This window comes from Salvelinus namaycush, chromosome 2 (assembly GCF_016432855.1).
Source record: "Salvelinus namaycush isolate Seneca chromosome 2, SaNama_1.0, whole genome shotgun sequence".
NCBI classification, from domain to species: domain Eukaryota; kingdom Metazoa; phylum Chordata; class Actinopteri; order Salmoniformes; family Salmonidae; genus Salvelinus; species Salvelinus namaycush.
Window position 1 is genome coordinate 11,795,738 of NC_052308.1, and position 20,864 is coordinate 11,816,601.

Sequence of the window (20,864 nt, forward strand, 5' to 3'; positions counted from 1 at the left end):
TAATGAGTATGCGGAACGAATAGGGTTTTTCCAAATAATATAGACATTCGTCAGCTGAAAAGACGTATAAACAGAGGGTGAAAGTAGATTTAATTTCTTACGGGTACGGGATATCCAAGTGCGCGCACTCTATAATAAAAAATACAGGGTAGCCTACTCTGCTGACACTGACAAACAGATCAATAAAAACGATGTCTGATCCATATTATAATTAGCCTACGAAAAGGGGAGACAGAAATACAATATGACCTCCATCTAACCTGGAGGAGGAAATTATTGTAAAAAAAAACAACTAAAAACTAAAGCGACACTGACCCATTGACAAAGTTATTAGGCCTACACTTGTAGCTGAATTGATGCATCCACGGATGTCCACGCGCGCCACGTTCTCGGCCACTGGTCTCCGCCTTGTCCGGGCGTTTCGGCCACGCATCTCTGCCTTGTCAACATGTAAGTGTTCTCCTCAAACCACAACTCAATTTGGAGCGTATACCAACCAATTTCCAGTCAGTTCGCTAATGATTCATGCGGCTGATATGCAGTAATGTCAAATAATGGTTTAATAGCCTGTAGTTTTTTGGGCTTGTTTTAATTGTAAAATACTTACTTTTAACCGGTATGGCGTACCACACTTTATTTTGCCTGGACCATACCGCCTTACTTTCACCCCTGCTTATAAACAAATGTCCAAATCAAATGTCATTTGTCACATACACTCAGCATTAACATCTGCTAACCATGTGTATCGAAATGCTTGTGCTTCTAGTTCCGACAATGCAGTAATATCTAACAAGTAAATCTAACAATTTCACAACTACCACCTTATACACACACGTGTAAAGGAATGAATAAGAACATGTACATAAAAATATATGAATGAGTGATGGCCGAACGGCATAGGCAAGATGCAGTAGATGGTATAGAGTACAGTATATACATATGAGATGAGTATTGTAGGGTATGTAAACATTAAATAAAGTGGCATTGTTTAAAGTGGCTAGTGATACATTTATTACATCAGTTTTTCCATTATTAAAGTGGCTAGAGTTGAGTCAGTATGTTGGCAGCAGCCACTCAATGTTAGTGATGGCTGTTTAACAGTCTCTCGGTCCCCGCTTTGATGCACAAAATGTTATGTTAGGTCTGGTGTGGTGGCCTAACACTAATTTGCCACTGAAATGGCTCGTTATTTGTGACAGACTTGTTCAGTAGAGTAAGGCAAGCTTTGAAACAAACTGTTGAAAAGGTTATTGAATTTGTCTTCCAGCTGGGCTGACCTGGCTGGAAACCCACTGTTGTACAGGCTTTTGTCTCTGACCAGCACTAATAAACCTGTTTCAATTAATCAAGGGCTTGTTGATCGAATCAGGCCCGTAGCAGTACTAAACTGGAACTGTGTGTGGGACCAGTATTAAATGACAATACACTGTTGAAGAAATGTTGTGTAATATGTCAATAGATATGGATTTTTGGGGTGCCTTTACCTTATGTTAGTCTAAACGTGTAAAAAGTGTCAGATGTTTTAATTAACCTGCTCTCAAAGGGATGTGGGCTATTAGGCTACTCACTATTTAAATTAAGGAATTCCTTGCGGATCTTAATTAACAGGCTCTAAGCTCTGTGGTATTTATGCATGGCTGCATGTTGACAATCTGTGCTTATGTTAAAAGATGGTCATTTGCTTCCTCAACAGGCCAGTCAGTGGTGCAGCCTGCAGTAGTCTAGTCAGAAGTGTCCTCCCTGTCCTCTCTACGTGTCCTTTAATAGCTGCCACAAGAGGCTCTCTTGTAAATGATGCATCGGTCCCATGCAGTTTGTTTTTTTTACTTATCATTTCAGTGATAAGAAAAAGACACAACATACTGAAAAACATCTACATCTCATTTAGAATTCCTCTCATTATCATCTGTTTTTACAACATACTGAAACACATCTACATTTAGAATTCCTCTCATTATCATCTGTTTTTACAACATACTGAAACACATCTACATTTAGAATTCCTCTCATTATCATCTGTTTTTACAACATACTGAAAAACATCTACATCTCATTTAGAATTCCTCTCATTATCATCTGTTTTTACAACATACTGAAAAACATCTACATTTAGAATTCCTCTCATTATCATCTGTTTTTAAACATGTTTGATGCAAAACATTTAGTGGCAACAGGCAAGGTATGGACAACTAGGGTTGCAAAATTCCAGTAATATTCCACAAATGCCCTGGTTTTCCAGAAAAACTGGTTGGAAGATTCCTGGAGTCACGAGGAAATAAGCAGGAAATCCAGGAATCCTCTAACCAGGATATCCAGAAAAAAACTGGGAATTTGGGGAAAGTTACCTGAATTTTTTAAAGCTATGGACATCACATCAGATAGACAGACTTCTTCTGTAGGTCCATGTGACATTTGCAATAGAGAAATTTGGCTGAGGCATCTGTAAGACCATCCATTGGTCTTTCATGTTTGTCAGTCCATCTGTGTGTGTGTAACGTATGCCTCGGAGGGGGGAACACAACACCCTGCTACATCTCAACTCCCCGCGGAGTGAAAAAAAAAAGTGATCGTAGGTGCGGGGAAAGACAGGCAGAGAAAAATACCATTACAGGGAATTTATTATTCCTTAAAACACGGTAAGGTGGGGTAAAAGGGGCTGGACGGAACCAAAGCAAAGAAAGTAAGTTAAGAGTCCCCTCTCCTACCTTCCCACGACTTACCTGACCTTTAGCACCAACTGGCTCGCTAACCAAAATACAGGGGGTGGTCCACCCACGTCTTACCTAGTGTGCATAGACAGATTAAATACTACGGGTTATGTATGCCCGCAGGCCTCTTGCCTTAACACTCCCAAGGTGCGTACCCCTTCTCCCCCAGAACAAATTAAACAGAATCATTACTAATACCTCGTGAACAATTTCAATAACCAAAAACACTAAGTTCTATTGGCATACACATACATTGGAAGGAGCGGCTACAAAATAATATCCACAAAACTTTTACTGACCGCCACAACAAATCAACACAGGACATAAAAATAAGCAATTTTTCTGACAAAGGAACACTGACTTTTATCAAGCTGGAGTAGGAGTTGGTAATTGAAGAGCCAGCTGTTTCCCCTGATTAGAGGGAGGGGTCAGAGCTCCAATCAGCGATGGGGCCGACCAATCAGCTGCTTGATTAATCCAGGATTCCATTTCCTGAAATACACACATACACATACAAACCCACAACAACACAGAAACTGGGGAACGTAACAGTATGTGTAAGGTTTTTAAGAGTGACACAGAGAGAGAATGAGAAAAACATTGATTTCCTTAGTTGTATCCTATTGTTGATGTTCATGAATAGCATGTACAGTAATGACAAGCAAAGGGAGGTGGATATTAAAATTACAGGAGAAATCTGTCCATGTTCTTCTCATGTTCTTCCTTCCTCGTGGCCAAACAAGCTGCCAGATGGCGTGGCAACAGGAGGATGAGGATTGAGGGCAGGGCTGGGGATGGCTAGGGATGGCTTGGGCTGGGGTGATGACAAAGCTCTTTCCCTCTCTCTAACTCTCCAGCCTGCCCTCCCCATCCAGACCCTTGATGAGGCGCTTACTGCCTCTCTTCCCTGCTGGGCCACAAGGCTTGGCGAAGGCCTGCTGGAAGGCATGCTGCTTAGGATGAACCACATCATACAGGAACTCCTCTGTCAACTCATCCCCATTGTCAATTTCCATCGTCACACAGACACAATAATACAGAGTAAATACACAGAGCTGATACAATAACACAGAGTAAATACAATAACACAGAGTAAATACAATATGCAGATTAATAACATACAGTAAATACAATACACAGAGTAAACACAGTAACACAGAGTAATAACACAGAGTAAATATAATAACACAGAGTAAATGTGCACTTCCACTCAGGCACAGAGCAGTATTGTAAAAACACAAAGACCACATTGTATATGCAATATCTGAATTTCGGCGGATTACCTTCTTGGCAACCTCCAGATGGTAATCTTTCTCCACCTCATCCAGCAGTCGACTCTTACAACTGGAGTACAGCATCCTCTCTTTAATGCTACAGCTATAACCTGGCATGGAGTAGATGAACACTGAGAGGAAGTGAAAGAGGGGGGTTGGACCTGCTACTCTTTGTTCAATATTTATGACATTATAATAGTGCAACATTGTATTTTTATTTAATTGAATGAAGGGAGAGAGAGAGAGTAGAATGATCAGGGCAGAAAATCAATGACTGAGACTGACCCACAGATTCCAAGTAATCCCCTTCATGGGAGTGTTTACAGAGGAAGAAGAGGTGTCTGGGCGTATCCGTGGAACCCTACAAGGCAGCTCATGGGCCTCTGTCGGGTCAGAATGGACCAGCTCTATCATTTATTTTTCTGTGTCCAACTTCTGCAACACACACATATTACACAGCTACCACTGAGATGACTGTGTATGGCTCAGGCAGTGTGCCTTGGGTCAGAATACATGGCTATTATCGCTGAGATTGTGGCCGCCAGAGATATCAATCATTTGTATTTGGTTGGCTAATGGCATTTCTATATGGCTCACCAGCTGTATGTAGTTGATGTGTTTCTGTGCAAGTTGTTGTAGAACCCGTTTGGCATCCTCCTGCAGTGGGAAAGCAAGGCCCTGCAGTGTTTGGCTCTTACTCTCTACACTGGTCTCTGTTTTCACCTGATGGGGGCAGCATATACACAGACACAATACATTATTACTTAAAGGGATACTAAAGGATTTTGGAAATTCAACTACTTCCCCAGAGTCAGATGAACTCGTGGATACCATTTTAATGCCTCTGTGTCCAGTATGAAGGATGTTAGAGGTAGTTTCATTAGCCAATGCTAACTAGCAATTGTGCTAGCTCTAGTTAGCAACTTCCTTCAAACTGCACTCAGAGACATAAAAATGGTTTCCACGAGTTCATCTGACTCTGGGCAAGTAGATAAAGGGCTTCATTGCCAAAAAAACAAGTATCCCTTTACAAGAAAATGCAGAGTAACATTTTTAACTAAATAGTATATATTGTGTTCACACAGGTACATACACCACACACAGGTGTGCAGTCTGCACAGACACATTTATGGACATGTTCTATGCTCTCTCACTTACACTCTCTCTAGTCTAAACAGTGCCAGTGACTGCCGTTCAAAGAGGAGGCTAGTGTTATTCATTCCCCTCGAATAATGATTACCTTGAATTTAGTTTACAAATATTTTCTAAATATTTAAGTGATACATTAGAATTGTTGGGGTCAAACCAGTGTTACTGTTTCCCAGTTGTCAGTCATGCAGGGTTAATGTAGAAAGCATGGTCATTAGTTGAGGTAAATGTGTGACCCTCCTTATCTTAGTTGATGAGGGATTCCACCATTCTGTCCTCAGTATGTAAAAATACACATGTAATAATAATTAACCTAGTCGATGCTTGTCGTCTCACCTCGTTGATTTTAATTCTTTGCAACTCCTGTTCAGCAGCTGTGAGTGGGGCAGGGCCGGAGCTGGTGGACACATGGCGCTGATACCCCTCCAGACAGATGTCCTCCTAGTGAGAGCAAATAAGAGGTCAGCCATTTAGGGAAGGCTGAGAACCAACAGGTCTAACCTCATCATTAGTCAGGTGAGAGAATAACCAGAGTACGTCAGTTTAAAAAAATGGCTTCTATTGTACCTCCGCTGTGCCAAACATCTCATCCTTCACATGACCACCACCAAACTCCTTCTTCACTCTGGCACGGGTGGCAGCATTCGGCATCTTCTGTCTTACCTGTAGTGAACATGAACGGGTGAATGAGACATGGATCTGAGCGAAATGTGTTTGCTGTGAACATGAGAGTATGTGTGTGTTGCACACAAGTTATTATAGTTTTGTGATTTAATATTAGTTTTTATTTCTATTCATTTGAGATTTTATTTGAAATTCTGTTTAGTTTCAGTTCGTTTTCAGACTTGATTTGCTAGTTTTCATTTAATTTCAGTTTGATAAAAACATTTCTGTTTTGTTTTTATATTATTTAGTTTTAGTTTTAGTGTTAGGGACAGGAAGTAGCCTATACGTGGGAGCCTATTATGCATTGTAGGCCTATATAGTTATTTTGGGGGGGCTGTCCCTTCTTGCTACTGGGGGGTAGTAATACATTGGCCAGAACCATAGACTTGGATAGAAATAACACATCTCTATCTGTATCATGATGGCGTCTTTGAAAGCATGGGCAGCTCCATTGAGGCCATCTCTATCTTGAAATGGTCAATTTTCTTCTTCACGAGTAAAATTCATTGTTTGATCCCTCCTGCTGACCCAGCTACACTATCATGACTCCAATCGGGTCATCAGGTCATGCCAACTGGATTATCAGGAGGGATCAGCCAATGAAGGTGGAAGTCGCCCAGTTGACTAAATCAAAATGGCGAATCCTCAATGGAGCTGCCCATGCTAACACAGGCTTTTGGCCACTAGAGGACTTCATTCAACTCCATGGCCAGGACATAGGTTTGGTTAGGTTTAAACTATAAATCAAACCTAATTTGACTTGGATTTAAAGGATAAGCGCCAAGACTGGTGTAAGAAATATGGTGGAAGGAAACGCTCTTGCCCATGTTTATACCAATCCAATGCTTTTTTTCCTTTAGTGAAAGTACCTTTATCTGACAGAAAGAGAGAGGAAAAAACAACAAATGAAGTCATGGCACATTTGACATGTTATGTTTATGTAGCAGGCCCTCATCCACATCGACGGGGCTGTAGCGGAGCGGGTCAGAGTGGGTCGTGTTCACCCACGACTGTGTGGCTGTGCACGACTCCAACACCATCATTAAGTTTGCCGATGACACGACAGCGGTAGACCTGATCACTGACGACAATGAGACAGCCTATATGGAGGAGGAGGTCAGAGACCTGGCAGTGTGGTGCCAGAACAACAACCTCTTCCTCAACGTCAGTAAGACAATGGACCTGATTGTGGACTACAGGAAATGGAGGGCCGAGCATGCCTCCATTCATATCGACAGGGCTGGAGTGGAGCTGGTTGAGAGCTTCAAGTTCCTCGGTGTCCATATCACTAAGGAATTTTCATGGTCCACACACACCAACACAGTCGTGAAGAAGGCACGACAACGCTTCTTCCCCCTCAGGAGGCTGAAAAGATTTGGCATGGGCCCTCAGATCCTCAAAAAGTTCTACAGCTGCACCATTGAGAGCATCTTGACTGGCTGTATCAACTGCTTGGCATCCGACCGCAAGGCACTACAGAGTGTAGTGCGTACAGGACATCACTTGGGCCGAGCTCCCTGCCATCCAGGACCTCTACCAGGTGGTAGAGCATTTTTCAAATACTGCAGCCACCTAAGTCATAGAGTGTTCTCTCTGCCACCGCATGGCAAGCGGTACCGATGCACCAAGTCTAGAACCAACAGGACCCTGAACAGCTTCTACCCCCAAGCCATAAGACTGCTAAATAGTTAACCAATAGAGCCCCACAGTGGAGGTGTCATAATACCAATAAAAACTAGTGGTCAAACAGGGAAATGGTTCCAATCATTTTTCCACCATTCATTTTCATTTTTTTTAGAACACTTAAAATAAGGGCTGTTTAGACTTACCCGCTAGATTCAGAAGCTCGAAAACTACATTTGATTTTTAACCAAAGTTTAGAAGAAACTAAAACTACACATAATTTATGATGGTTTTTATTTGATTTAATTTCGTTTTGCATTCAAAGATAATAGTTTGAGTATAGTCTTAGTTTTTTTTAGTTTTTAGTTTACATTTTTTATTTCAGTTTACTAAATTGTTTTTCAATTATTGTACCTTTTTTAGTTTCAGTTTTCATGTACTATAATAACCTTGGTTGCACGGTTACACATACTGGAGATTGGTCAGGAGACCAGGAGATGAATATCCATTCGTATTCCTGTGCATTCTGGGAGTTGAGGCGGTATAGTATGTAGCAGGGCTCCTTGTCGTCCAGCAGAGGAAGTAGGAAGTGGTCATAGTCATGGTCCCAGCTCTGTCCCGGCTCTCTGAATGTCCCCAGCACCAGCTGCTCTGAAAAACAGAGTACAACTCGTTACACACCTTGACCCATGCTTTAAAAGTTATTACTCAGCTACACATACACGCAGGTGGGGATGTGTGAAACTTACTCCTCAGCCTGAGGTGACACTGAATAGCACTTGTGACACTGAAAAGCTAGCTTTTCGTGTGGCGCTGACTGGTAAGATGCTTTGGGAGGGCGGTCACATGTGCTAGCAAAGCAGAGGTTTTGGGTTCGAGCCTCGGTGTGAGCCTAATCAGGAGGAAGTTGTACTAGCTAAGCAAGCAGCGTGACATCCTTTACAGTGGTGCCTATTGTCTCAGATCTACAGTTGCGCTCAGCACTAAGGTCGTTGTTGAGTAAGTTTGAGGGGTGAACGTAGCACATAGTGATGTGTGAAACTTACTCCTCAGCCTGAAGTGTCCCCACTTGCGCCACTGAATAGCTAACTTTTTGTATGGCACAGACTGATGAGATGCTTAAGGAAGACGGTCATGTGTGCTAGAGAGTCTTGGGTTTGAGTCTTGGTGAGCCGAATCAGAAGGAAGTGGTACTGGCTAAGCAAGTAGCGTGACGTCCTTTACTCACACGCAAAAACACATTCTCTGTCCACCGAAGCCACTGTAGTCCAGCCAATGCTCTTCTTTTTGCAGTGATATCATACTTTATCTCTTTCACTCCATGTACTGAAGCCTCTTCTGTGGCTTATCTTTCCCCTACTCTTGTGCTTGGCTTAAATGAGTCTCAACACATCAATTAACTATTCATCAGGTCTCGGGACCTATTAATCTCACTGGTGTATAGGGACCATTTAATGAGTTGAGTCTGTCAATGATTGACAGTAGCCTTCATGGCAGTCCTCGATTGTGCACTCAGCTAATTCTCTCTCAATAATATTGACAAGATCGGAAAAGAACGTTGTCAAATGATCCAGGGTCACTAACTTTGGCATGCACGACGACAGCGGAGTCGCTGTGTTTAAAATGACACATTGGTGGTATTTTACTAGAAATAGATCACTAATTACCAGTTCTATAAAATGAGGTCACAGATGAGATGCACACACACTCGCATAGAATTACGTAACAACATAAAGTCCAATCACAGACAGACGATCAACACATGAAGACAAGTACACACACACACAGCTCAGAGACAGCGCCAAATAGCTCAATAGCGCAGTGACAGGTCCAAAAAGCAGGAGACCTCAAACATACTTTAAAAAACAGTCCAGAGAAACTTTAGACAGTACCCCTGTACCCCATCTGCATACTTGCCCAACTGTTGGCCTATACACCTCCTGGAGATAGGCCCAGACATCAGACTAGACACAACCCCGTAAACTACCCAGAGACAGTCCAACTCGAGCTAGACTCCACACCCATATCAGTCATAGTCTCAGATATCTACAGTTTGACTGATAGACCAGACAGTGCATCAGTAGGCCCACAAGATGTCCTAAAAAAGATGTAAACATCCCAGACGTACTTCATTAAATATCTGTATAACCTCACAGGCCAACCTGTTGTCTCATGGTATGTTTCACACATGCATAGTCTGGCACATAGAGGAAAATAAATCATCATGTCTAATGAATGTTAGACTTATTTTGTGTGACAGCTCAGCTCACAGATGGACCTATGAACATCACAGTGTGTGGGAGATCTGGCCATTTGAGTGTTATGCCTGACACCTGGATCAACATCTCCACAGTGGTTTCATGCATGTAGCTGGCTGCTTATTGTTGTGGTAATCTAAGTGTTTTTTATACTGAAAAGCTACCCTGAAAGGATTATCAGAAAATAAGAAGCCCCCTTGCACCTAATCATGTTATGTTACCTGACTAAAGTGAGTTTCTGCTACAGGTGCTGTTAGCGACTCATAAGGTGCAATCAACAGTTAGGTTTTGTCATGATGAGTATCATTAGACAGTGAGTCCAGTGAGGGCTCAGATTATATTTTCCACTAACCCTTCTGAATGGGAGTTTAACGTAACTTGATATCTCAACTGGATCATATACAGTGCCTTGCAAAAGTATTCAGACCCCTTGGATTTCTTCACATTTTATTGTGTTACAAAGTGGGATTAAATGGATTGAATTTACTTTTTTTGTCAACAATCTACACAAAATACTCTGTAATGTCAAAGTGAAAGAAAAATCCAAGTTTTATTTTTGATAAAAACTATTCTGAACTAAAAATAAAGTATTTGCGTAAGTATTCAGACCCTTTGTTGACGCAAGCCTAAATTAGATCAGGAGTCAAATTTGGTTTAAAAAATATCACACAAATTACATGGACTCACTCTTTGTGAAATAATAGGGGTTGACATGATTTTTGAATGACTAACCCTTCCTCTGTCCCCCATACATACAACACCTCAGTCAAGTATTGAATTTCGCACACAGATTCAACTACAAAGACCAGGGTGCTTTTTGAAAGCCTCAAAAAGAAGGGCAGTGATTGGTAGATGGGTAACAATAACAAATCAGACATGTAATATCTCTTTAAGCATGGTCAAGTTAATAATTAGGCTGTGGATGATGTATTAAACCACCCAGACACATCAAAGATACAGTCATCCTTCTGAACTACGCTGCAGGACAGGAATGAAACTGCTCAGGGATGTTACCATGCCATTAGTGATTTTAAATCAGCTATAGAGTTCATTGCCTGTGATGGTAGAAAACTGAGGATGGATCAACAACACTGTAGTGACTCACAATAATGACCTAAATGAGAGTGAAAATAATACAAATATACAGAATAACAAATATTACAACAACAAGGCACTAAAGTAATACTGCAAAATAACACACCAAAGGAACAACCTTTTTGGCCTAAATGTGAAGCCTCATGTTTGGGGAAAATCCAACACAACACATCACTGAGTATCTGCCTCCTTATTTTCAAGCATGGTGGTGGCTGCTTCATGTTATGGCTATACTTGACATTGGCAAATACTGGGGAGTTTTTCAGGATAAAAAGCAATGGGATGGAGCTACTGTAAGCTCTGGCAAAATCCTAGAGGAAAACCTGCTTCAGTCTGCTTTACACCAGAGACTGGGAGAGGAATTCACCTATCAGCAGGACAATAACTTACAACACAAGGCCAAATCTACACTGGAGTTGCTTACTAAGAGACAGTGAATGTTCCTGAGTGGCCAAGTTACAGGAATTACTTAAATCTGCTCGAAAATCTATGGCAAGTTTTGAAAATTGCTGTCTAGCCATGATCCCCAACATCTTGACAGAGCTTGAAGAATTTTTAAAAGAATAATGGGCAAATATTCCACAATCCAGGTGTGCAAAGCTCTTGCCCATGAAGACTCACAGCTAAGAAAGCATTTCACTGTAAGGTAGATATGTAAGACATGTTGTATTTGGCGGATGTGACAAATACAATTTGATTTGAATTGTTTCTAACGTATTGACTCAAGGAGCTGAATACTTAAGCACTGACTATATTTTAGTTATTACATTTTAATTAATCTTTTAAAAATATTGCAAGTTTTCTTCCACTTTGACATTACAGAGTATTTTGTGTCGATTTTTGATAAAAAATGACAATTCAATCCATTTTAATCCCACTTTGTAACACAATAAAATGCCTGAATACTTTTGCAAGGCACTGTAAACCTTGACAACTTGCCCACCATCACAAAGTTGAGGAAAGCAGTCAGTCTCTCTTGCAATCCCTTTCAACAGACTGAATGCATCATCTGACCAAACACATTGTGAAATGTTTTTTTTAATTCAACTCAATGACATCTCCACCAGCATCACACACACAATCAAGTGACTGAACAGCAGAACAGCGAACAACATGTATAACTCACACACAGTTTCACAAATACACACATCATACAAAACACCGAGTTAGATCAGTTTAATCACATAACACTGGCAATTCAGGAGAAATAATTCAAGACATCAAATTAATATACATTTTGTTGCGCTGCCTTACCAAAACCCTCCCGTCCTAGATCCCTCCTGCCCCTGCAACCTGACTACACCGCTGTCCCCTGGGTCACTCACCATCCTGGATCCGCGCCCGGATGAGGCGGATAGCTCCACCCCTTGCCCTGGCCAAGAACTCCCCTAGTTCTGGCGTCACGACGAGAACCAGAAACATGGCAGTTCAGCACCAAGTATGTCCCACCCGTCGTGTGCTGTAGGGGGGAGGGGGGTTGAGAGACAGAGACGGTAGAGCCAAGCCAAGTCCCAGAGCAGATGATGGAGATTTAGCCCAGCCAAAAAAGACACACAATGGGGTAACCTGCGGCAATAACTGCACTGATAAAGCCTGTGTGACTAAGCACTGGTCTGAGTGAGTGTGACAGTATGACGAGGACACAGCTAGAGTAACTACGGCAGGATCTTGTGTGTTCAGAGGCAACCTGATCCCTTCTCTCCCAAATTTAGGTGCTACTGACTGTCCAGCCTGTCCATCTTCCTCCCCACCCCCAGCCCACCAGGGTCTGCTTGAGAGACAAACTAGTGACTGGAAAACCTTAAAACCACACTCACCTGAGCCCCTGACCAAGTGGCATTTCTGTTTAACTGTTTTCAACAATATTTGATTGTAATTTGGTGCACTGTTCAGTGGTGGAGATAAGTAAATGGAGGACTGAAGACTATTGACAAAGACTGCAGAGATATGTGTTTAATGGACGTGTACGGCACACAGTCTGTCACAAGGGAACATTTGTGTTAATGCAGTTACCAACAATGAAGAATAACAATGGTCCAAGTATTGAACCTAGCGGCATCAAGTGATTGAACTTAATGGCCTCTTGTGACTCTGATTTCAATTATTACTCAGAAAACCAATTCCAAGGCCTTTGTGCAAACCCAAGCATTTTAGTTTATCTAAGAGAATGAGATGGTGAATTAGACCAAAGGCCTTGGTAAAAAATCTATATGGCCCCTGTGACATAAACAGATTAGCTGAGTTCAGCTGCTGCAGGCCATTCGCTGGTGTGTGTTTGTCTAATACCAAAAATAATTCAGATCATACATCAATCCCCTGCTTCTTGCACAATGAGTATCAACTGCATTCAATCCCAGTTTATGTGCTATTACTGTATGTCCAGGGAACAGTTTTTTAAAAATGTTTTTAATCCAGATCAAAACACTCATGTGTTGAGTGAAATCCTGTTCATCAATTGGATTCTGTTTCCCCATAATTGGTAACTTTTTTTCTAGACATTTTGATTTAACTAGACATCCTCCACTAGTCTAGCAAATTCACACACGCTTGTCTCTTGAAAGAGCCAGGAAGGATTTTGTGTTGGCATATCAAACAGAAGTCAAAACGAAACCAAACTATAAGAATGTAGTTGTAATATAATCCACTGTAGACTATGACAGATTTTGTTGACAGTATATTTTTCTTAGGAACATTGAGAGCATGTACTTCATGGACTACTTTATCTGAATAGAAGTAATTAGTTATAAATTATGAATATAGATTTATCTTTTTGTGAAGATAACTTGGTTGTAGTGAGCTACTGTCACTGTAAGTGGTTGACAACATCTAATTAGGGACACAGTAATAAAAACACTAACATTTTCATCCTAATTCAATGTTCTGAGAAACTGGCCCACGGTTAGAATCTATTTCAAGAACTCTACGTTTGAATTCCCTGAAATGCCTCAGACTACCATTACCCCTAATGCAATTCTAAAATTAGGAACCTCAAGCACCTTTTTGCATTCATTGTAAATTGTAATTTCTCACTTTCCAAGAATAGCATGACTGCTTCAATCACTGACCTCTTCCTAGTTTGTTGCACATAACTATAACTAAATTGTCATCTGTGACTTCAAGCAGCAGGTTTCAGAGTATTGCTGCCAATTGACCTTGTTCAGGGATAGACATTCTCCTTTCCAAGAAGACAGTGGTAATGCAGTCTAAAGTAAATATTGTGGTTTTATCACGAGAGGGTAAATTTAACTGTGGAAACGTGCTTACTTGTTGATTCACTCCTTACGCCTTGACGTATTTCCATCTTCATTAAATGCATGTTAACCTTTATTTAGACAGGGAATCCCATTGAGACCAACGTCTCTTTTGCAAGGGATCCCTGCATGACTTGGTTGGTCAATCATTCCCATGTTCCTGCTTGCCTTGTCATAATTCATCCATAACTTCAGTAATGTGCACTGTTCTTTGAGAGGCTGGGCAAGTATTAAGGGAGGGGGTCGGGAAGAGCTATTGATTGTCAGAGGAAAAGGGTTTACTCCGTCCAAACTCTTCCCACTAAAATAAAACCACTGAGGAATTCTAATTTGTTCAACAACAAATGTAATTGCGCTAGGTAAAGCTTCTTCAATATACGTTTAGAATAATTGTTAGGTTGTTAATAAATAAATAAGTGGATGCACGTTGCATTTCGGCAACGTCTGCCCTTTCATTGGCTAAAATGGTCCCACCTGACCTCGCATCTTCCCGCCTGCCTTACATTTTTGAGGATGTGTATTTCCATTGTTAGAGCGGTCATGCGACAATCTTGTCAATATAACAGATCATCTTTGATAATGTGTGACCCTAAGATTGTGTTAGAGGTTAGACACAGATAACACTTCACCAGCTGAACACACCCTCCTGTTGATATTAAGCTGTCAGTTGAGACAAGTCTACAAACAAACGTCATATTAGGAATGCACTGTGGTAGTACATTATAAATCACCAGGGGTGTATTCACTAGGAACCAAATGGGTAGGGACATATCCACATTTGTCCAATTGAAACTCTTTTTAGTTGCAAAAACAATTTCAGTTTGGAGTAAACAGTCTGTTGCAAAACGTTTTGCAACGGTCTTGGTCTGAACAAATACACCCCAGCTGTCCTAGACTAGGTTAGACTAGCCTGCTAGTGCTAATGATGCCGTGTGGTTCACTGACTGGGTGTAGGTAAACAACCTCTGATTAGGAAGACACACATAGAAGTCCAACACCTGTTAGAAAAATAAAACATTTAATGTTACAAGTATAAAAAGAACACAAAAATCTGACAATTTATATTCCTGAAGTTCTACATATTTACAATCAACTTGAATTGGCAACACACACACACACACACAAAGAGCTGGATGTGCTGACGCCTGCTGGTTTTAAATGGGATCTCACGTTGCCTGTGGCTTCCATAGCATCTCGCTTTCTCAATCAATCATCAATAGTGGGGAGCCAGAATGCCTGCAGAGGACAAAACAGATTTACTGAGCATTCTACTGTATGTGAGATTGTGTGTTTTCAACATAACTAATCTTACCATGTTTGAACAGGCACTAGAAAAAGTCATGAATTTGGGGTTGAACTGAAGGCAGGTGACGGGACCCGTGTGCTTCCCATCCAGAACAGCCACCTTCATCCCACTCTCTGCATTCCACATGTGGATCTTCCCATCCTCAGAGCCTGAGAGACAACCACCATCAGACCACGGAAAATCAAGAGGAAGCTTAACTACTGTTTTAGTGTGTGTAATGTTTCCAGGTTAGGTTAAATTAGCAGTTTCAAATAATTACTACCAAATTGTTCTATGGTAGAATAAGAAGACAATTGGAACTTTCATGTCTTACTTTACAGAACATAGAGCCTGTTACCTCACGTTCCTTGTGGACTTACCGATCATAATAAACTGAGAGTCAGGAGTGAAGGAGGCCTCCAGCGTCACAGCTTTACTATTGTTGTAGCCCTGTAGGATAGAGGAGAGTGTCTATAAGTATAGGCCTATCATTTATTTCTTGAGCAACTTGCTCTTGTTGTGAAATGTATGTCAGTTCAAGAGTCTTTGCATTAAGTATCTAACAGTGTCCGTCTAGGTTTTAAGTGTCCGCATGAATGCGTATTATCTCTCACCCCAAAGGAATGCATCACAGCGCCCTTGAAGGCATCGAGGAGGCGGAGAGCACCCCCATTGGTTGAGACAAGGATGAGCTTCCCATCATTGCTAAACTTGAGTCCTGTCCACTCACAGGTACGGTCGTACTGTAGCTTGAAGGTAGCAAAAGGACCCTATAGAGAAGCCAACAAAAACAGTTACTCTGAAGACAACCATCTACCACTGACCTGCATTCACAGCTCTCAATACACATACAACTATAAAACAGAAAGCCCTGAAAATTACTGTTACCTTGTCAAAGGATCGCAGGTCGTACAATTTGACCATCTCGGAGTTCACACCAGCAGCAAAAATCAGACCCTCAGGATCAAAGGAGCAAACTGGCTTCCCCTGGAGGTGCATCAGGCCCTGGTAGTGACAGAGACAGTCACAGGAAATACATTTAATCCAGTGCAACAGTCCATCTAGAACAGGGATGCAAACTGGCAAGGGTCCAAAAATGACTTATTTTGTGCATATAATTTGAATATTTTCAGGGAATAACAAGTACATATTTGAACAATCTCAATACTCTGGAAACATGTTTATGGTGGGCTGGCATTACTTAAATGATTACAGGGGTCGAATGTAATCCACAGAAGTGTATTGTGCCACATCACATCATGTTGCTGTACTCATGAGCGGCATGATTTTCAAAGTCTGAAGCAGGCCTTTAGGCCCATTTGTGCATGGCTGCAGCTCACTGCGTTTTGGTTATCTGGATCTCCATTTGCCTTTTTTTTAACGTTAACGCAACTACCCTAATTATAGATTGTGTCATTCCTTTATCGATCAAATATTTTGTTTACTAGGCCTCCTTGGTACAGCTGCTTTGTTCTCTTTGCATTCGCAGTTGTCGGAATTCTAAGCCAAACTGCTATATAGTATTTGTTTGTATGCATGAATAACAAGGCTACTACTTGCAGCATTTAGGTTGCATTATTTTGGTAAGACAACGGTGTGTACAGCTGCATTCATATAGGGTAATTCACCTATTACAAACAGCCCATCTATCTTGTAGGGAAAGGGGGGTACCTAGTAGAGGTTGGCCGATTAATTAGGGCCGATTTCAAGTTTTCATAACAAATCGGTAGTCGCCATTTTTGGACGCCGATTACATTGCATTCCACGAGGAAACTGCGTGGCAGGCTGACCACCTGTTATGCGAGTGCAGCAATGAGCCAAGGTAAGTTGCTAGCTAGCATTAAATTTACCTAATAAAAAACTATCAATCTTAACGTAATCACTAGTTAACTACACATGGTTGATGATATTACTATGTTAACTAGCTTGTCATGCGTTGCATATAATCAAAAATCATAATCGGTCAACCTCTAGTACCTAGTCAGTTGTCCAACTGAACGTATTCAACTGAAGTGCGTCTTCCGCATAACCCAACCCCTCTGAATCAGAGAGGTGCGGGGGGCTGCCTTAATCGACATTGGCGCCCGGGGAACAGTGGGTATACTGCCTTGCTCAGGGGCAGAAAGACAGATTTTTACCTTGTCAGCTCAGGGATTCGATCCAGCAACCTTCCGGTCACTGGCCCAACCACTAGGCTACCTGCCGCCCCATTAGCCTATATTATTACCAAAACGGCCTTGTTTTAGTGTGTAGGGTGCTGTCCATTGTGCTGATACAGCGCAGCATAGATAGACTACAGATTTCGCATCGACCTGTCACTTCAAAAGCACTCAATGGTCAGAGTCTCGCCATTTGAACTGTGTTTATTGTAGTATAGTGTGATAGAAGCAGAATTCAATAAAATTCCAACGCAAGAAGCCCCAAAAATGGTGCCCCTCACTCATTTCAACCGCCCCCTTTGTCACTATATCCTTGCGCCAGGGCTGGAGAGAAGCAGCTGAGTAGACTAATGTCTGGTTAGGGGGATGCAGCTGGCTGCTCACAGCTGTCACACGTGATATTACTGGATGCAGCACTCATTCTGACATCACGCTCTGAGATTCTATTTGTAGGATGCGTAAGGATTCATTCTGTGTTCAGTCATTCATTTCGATATGAGAAACATACCCCATTATTATCTGTAAATAGCCCACCCAACTACCTCATCCCCATGTTATTTTTTATTTTTTTTGCTCCTTTGCACCCCATAATCTCTACTTGCACATTCATCTTCTGCACATCTATCACTCCAGTGTTTAATTGCTAAATTGTAATTATTTCACCACTATGGGTTATTTATTGCCTTACCTCCCTAATCTTACTACATTTGCACACACTGTATATAGACTTTTCTATTGTGTTATTGACTGTATGTTTATTTATTCCATGTGTAACTCCGTCGTTTGTGTCGCACTGCTTTGCTCTATCTTGTCCAGTTCTCAATTGTAAATAAGAACTTGTTCTCAACTGGCCTACCTGGTTAAATAATAGTGAAATAATTTTAAAAAATGGCGGGTGGTAATGTTCACTTGCCAGCTTAAATACTAACGTATCTAGCTAACGTTAATAACTGTGTGTGTAATGATTTGCCCTATTGAAACATACATGCAACTATAAACTGCTTCTTATCAACTATAACCTCAGCATCATTTCGAACACAGGTCGCTAAACTCGAGTGGCATTCCAAATTCTCCAGCCGGGAACAAAGTTTGTAGCGTGGAGTGCGTGATGACACAGCCGACAGAGAAGGTAACGTTAATGAATCTCAATTGCATACTCCTCGCGTTCTCTCTTCTCAAAGTCCATTGGATGAGATATCCAGAGGTCCCACCCCTCTAACCTTCTCCAATGGTTTTGAGAAGGAGGCGAGGAGAGGACGTGAGGAGTATGCAACTGAGATTCTCCCAGGGAGAAGATTTGTTTGCGCCTCTTTTATAGCTCAATGGGTGATATATGCACTTTCTTTAACGGATCTACAATATTCCCATGGATGACCTATTGAGATTAAAAAGGTGAATATCACATAAAGTGGCAAGTTTACATCCCTGATCTAGAGTCAATTGATCTGCAATGTCAAGGAGTGGTCAAGGTAGACTCTGCGATATGACGTAGAAAGCAAACATCTTTGAAGCGCAAGGCTCAACTTCTCTGCTGTTTTGGTCCCACGGCTACCACACTGTAAAAGAGTGAAGTGAACTCATGCACATGTGCAGATACTGTGTGTGACTGTGAAAGCAAAGTTGTGCATCTCGTCCATCGCAATATCTGCAGTCCCGCGTAATGGCAACGTCATTTTGCTGTGTCAACCTCTAAGACCTAGTGAGTAAAGGGAACCCACCTGGCAGTTCGGAGACCGCAGGTCCCATAGCCGGATTGTCTTGTCTAAAGATCCTGAGATAAACGTGTCATCCACAGGGGACATGGAGAGAGCCGTCACTCTGAAACATTCATGTTAAAAGGTATAGAAACATCTACCTTGAGAGAAACACCTGATGTCTGTTAAAAAAAACAATACTCAAGTAATAGTACAGTAATGTAGCCTAAACTACCCCTCAGATAATTGGGTTTCTCGGTCTCAATCCTCACCTTTTGTTGTGTCCGGGGAAGTACCGGATGTACTTGTTGTCATGGAGGGAGAGGTACCGAATAGTGTCTGCAATTATCATAAAAGCATGGGGTTATGGGCCGAAGACAGCATAGCATTCCCATTCATCACCACAGACAACTAGAGAGCAAGTAGAGCTTCCGATCCTGGAGGCGATGGGCACTGGGCAGGTCGGATGAGTAGACACCACCCTAGGCAAGGCAGTGGCTTGTACAGTTAGCTCCTTTATCGGGCAGAATCACGGACCCTCAAACTGTACAAACAACTACCTCAGACCAGGGTGAGCATGGCCGCCCCAGGCTGAGATTAACGCGGTCAGGCTCTGTCAGGAAATCCCCATGAACAATCTTCTATATACATACAATATTACACTCCTGAAATGTGCCAGGCAAGAGTTACATGGACAACTGCTTATTGACAGGTATAGGCCTACTGATCACAAATCGCCTCACTAACATACCATCAATTTTGTTGGAGCTGTAGACCACGGTGTTGGCTGCATGTGTGTACCTGATCAGATCCACTCCATACTTCTTACTGTAGAGGGTCCGCTTGGGTCTGGACCAGCACAGGATGGAGAGGAAAACATTTTAAGGAACCGTGTTAGATTGCTGGCACAGAAACTTCTAGCAAAGCCAACTGCCTCTGAAATCCCAATAACAATCATAATAAGGGCGGTTAAAGCAGCCACATATAGTGCTAAACTCGACTAGCACGTACAATTGTTAAATATTGTTATGTATTTTACCTCCACAATATACAAACTACATGCTTGTGGGAAATAAGATTAAATACAATTGATAGTTTTGTTACCAAGCTAACAACCCAGACCTGCATCCGCTCAAACTCTCGATCGTGTCTTAAGTCGAGCCCGAGGATTTTGCATACCGCAGTAGGCCTCACTAGTACTAACGGAGCAGATCCTAGTTACAGCACAGGGGTCGGCCTACCCTAACATGCAGTTCGGAAAAAAACTGTCGATTAATATTAATTCAATGCATGTCTTACTTTCCCTCTTGGCAATCGTATAAAACCAGGGAGTCATCGTCGCTGCTAGAAATAATGGTTTCGCCGTTTGAGCTGAAATCAAAACAGTTGATTTTGTCTGAATTTTCTCGGAAAACCTTTGCAACCCTGAAGCTCCGCAGCACATTGTCCGTAAGCTTCATGATGGGGTCTTTGAGGGGGCGCAGACCCTCGTTTTCTACTTGAATCTATTATCTGATCATCTATTTATGTGGTTTTTAAATAGGAGCTTTACTATTTTGAAGAAAAAAATATATAGAACTGTGTGTTTCAAAAACTGTAAAGAAAGCCCTTCTGGTACACTTGTTACACGAGTCATGTAAAAGCACCGCCTTCCATAAGTCGGCTACCCGCAAGTTCCACAGACACGCGTATTAACTCTCGC

The 20,864-nt window shown here is 41.8% G+C and overlaps 1 protein-coding gene, 1 long non-coding RNA gene and 1 pseudogene across 2 annotated transcripts; 1 reads left to right on the forward strand and 2 right to left on the reverse strand.

Annotated features, from left to right (window-relative positions):
* LOC120059092 lies at positions 1-15,737 on the forward strand. The gene is made up of 3 exons (XR_005478105.1): positions 1-450; positions 12,047-12,211; positions 15,350-15,737. It is a non-coding gene; the product is annotated as an uncharacterized LOC120059092 (long non-coding RNA).
* On the reverse strand, positions 3,521-12,294 carry LOC120059077 (annotated as a pseudogene).
* LOC120059071 (WD repeat-containing protein 82-like) lies at positions 15,021-20,841 on the reverse strand. Its single transcript, XM_039007861.1, has 9 exons — positions 20,462-20,841; positions 19,914-20,011; positions 19,435-19,501; positions 19,187-19,286; positions 16,198-16,314; positions 15,924-16,079; positions 15,690-15,759; positions 15,337-15,479; positions 15,021-15,260 (listed from the first exon to the last, which is right to left on the reverse strand). Exons 1-9 carry the CDS (start codon positions 20,620-20,622, stop codon positions 15,231-15,233), a joined length of 942 nt encoding a protein of 313 aa, XP_038863789.1. The 5' UTR covers positions 20,623-20,841; the 3' UTR covers positions 15,021-15,230.
* Positions 20,842-20,864: the final 23 nt, after the last annotated feature.

What these genes read in the sequence shown, in the direction of transcription:
- LOC120059071 (XM_039007861.1), bottom strand. Translation starts at nt 20,622, where the DNA reads ATGAAGCTTACGGACAATGTGCTGCGGAGCTTCAGGGTTGCAAAGGTT. An exon ending in CAGCTCCAACAAAATTGATG is followed by an intron (nt 19,502 to 19,913) that starts GTATGTTAGTGA and finishes TGATAATTGCAG; the next exon opens with ACACTATTCGGTACCTCTCC. An exon ending in TTCCCCGGACACAACAAAAG is followed by an intron (nt 19,287 to 19,434) that starts GTGAGGATTGAG and finishes TGAATGTTTCAG; the next exon opens with AGTGACGGCTCTCTCCATGT.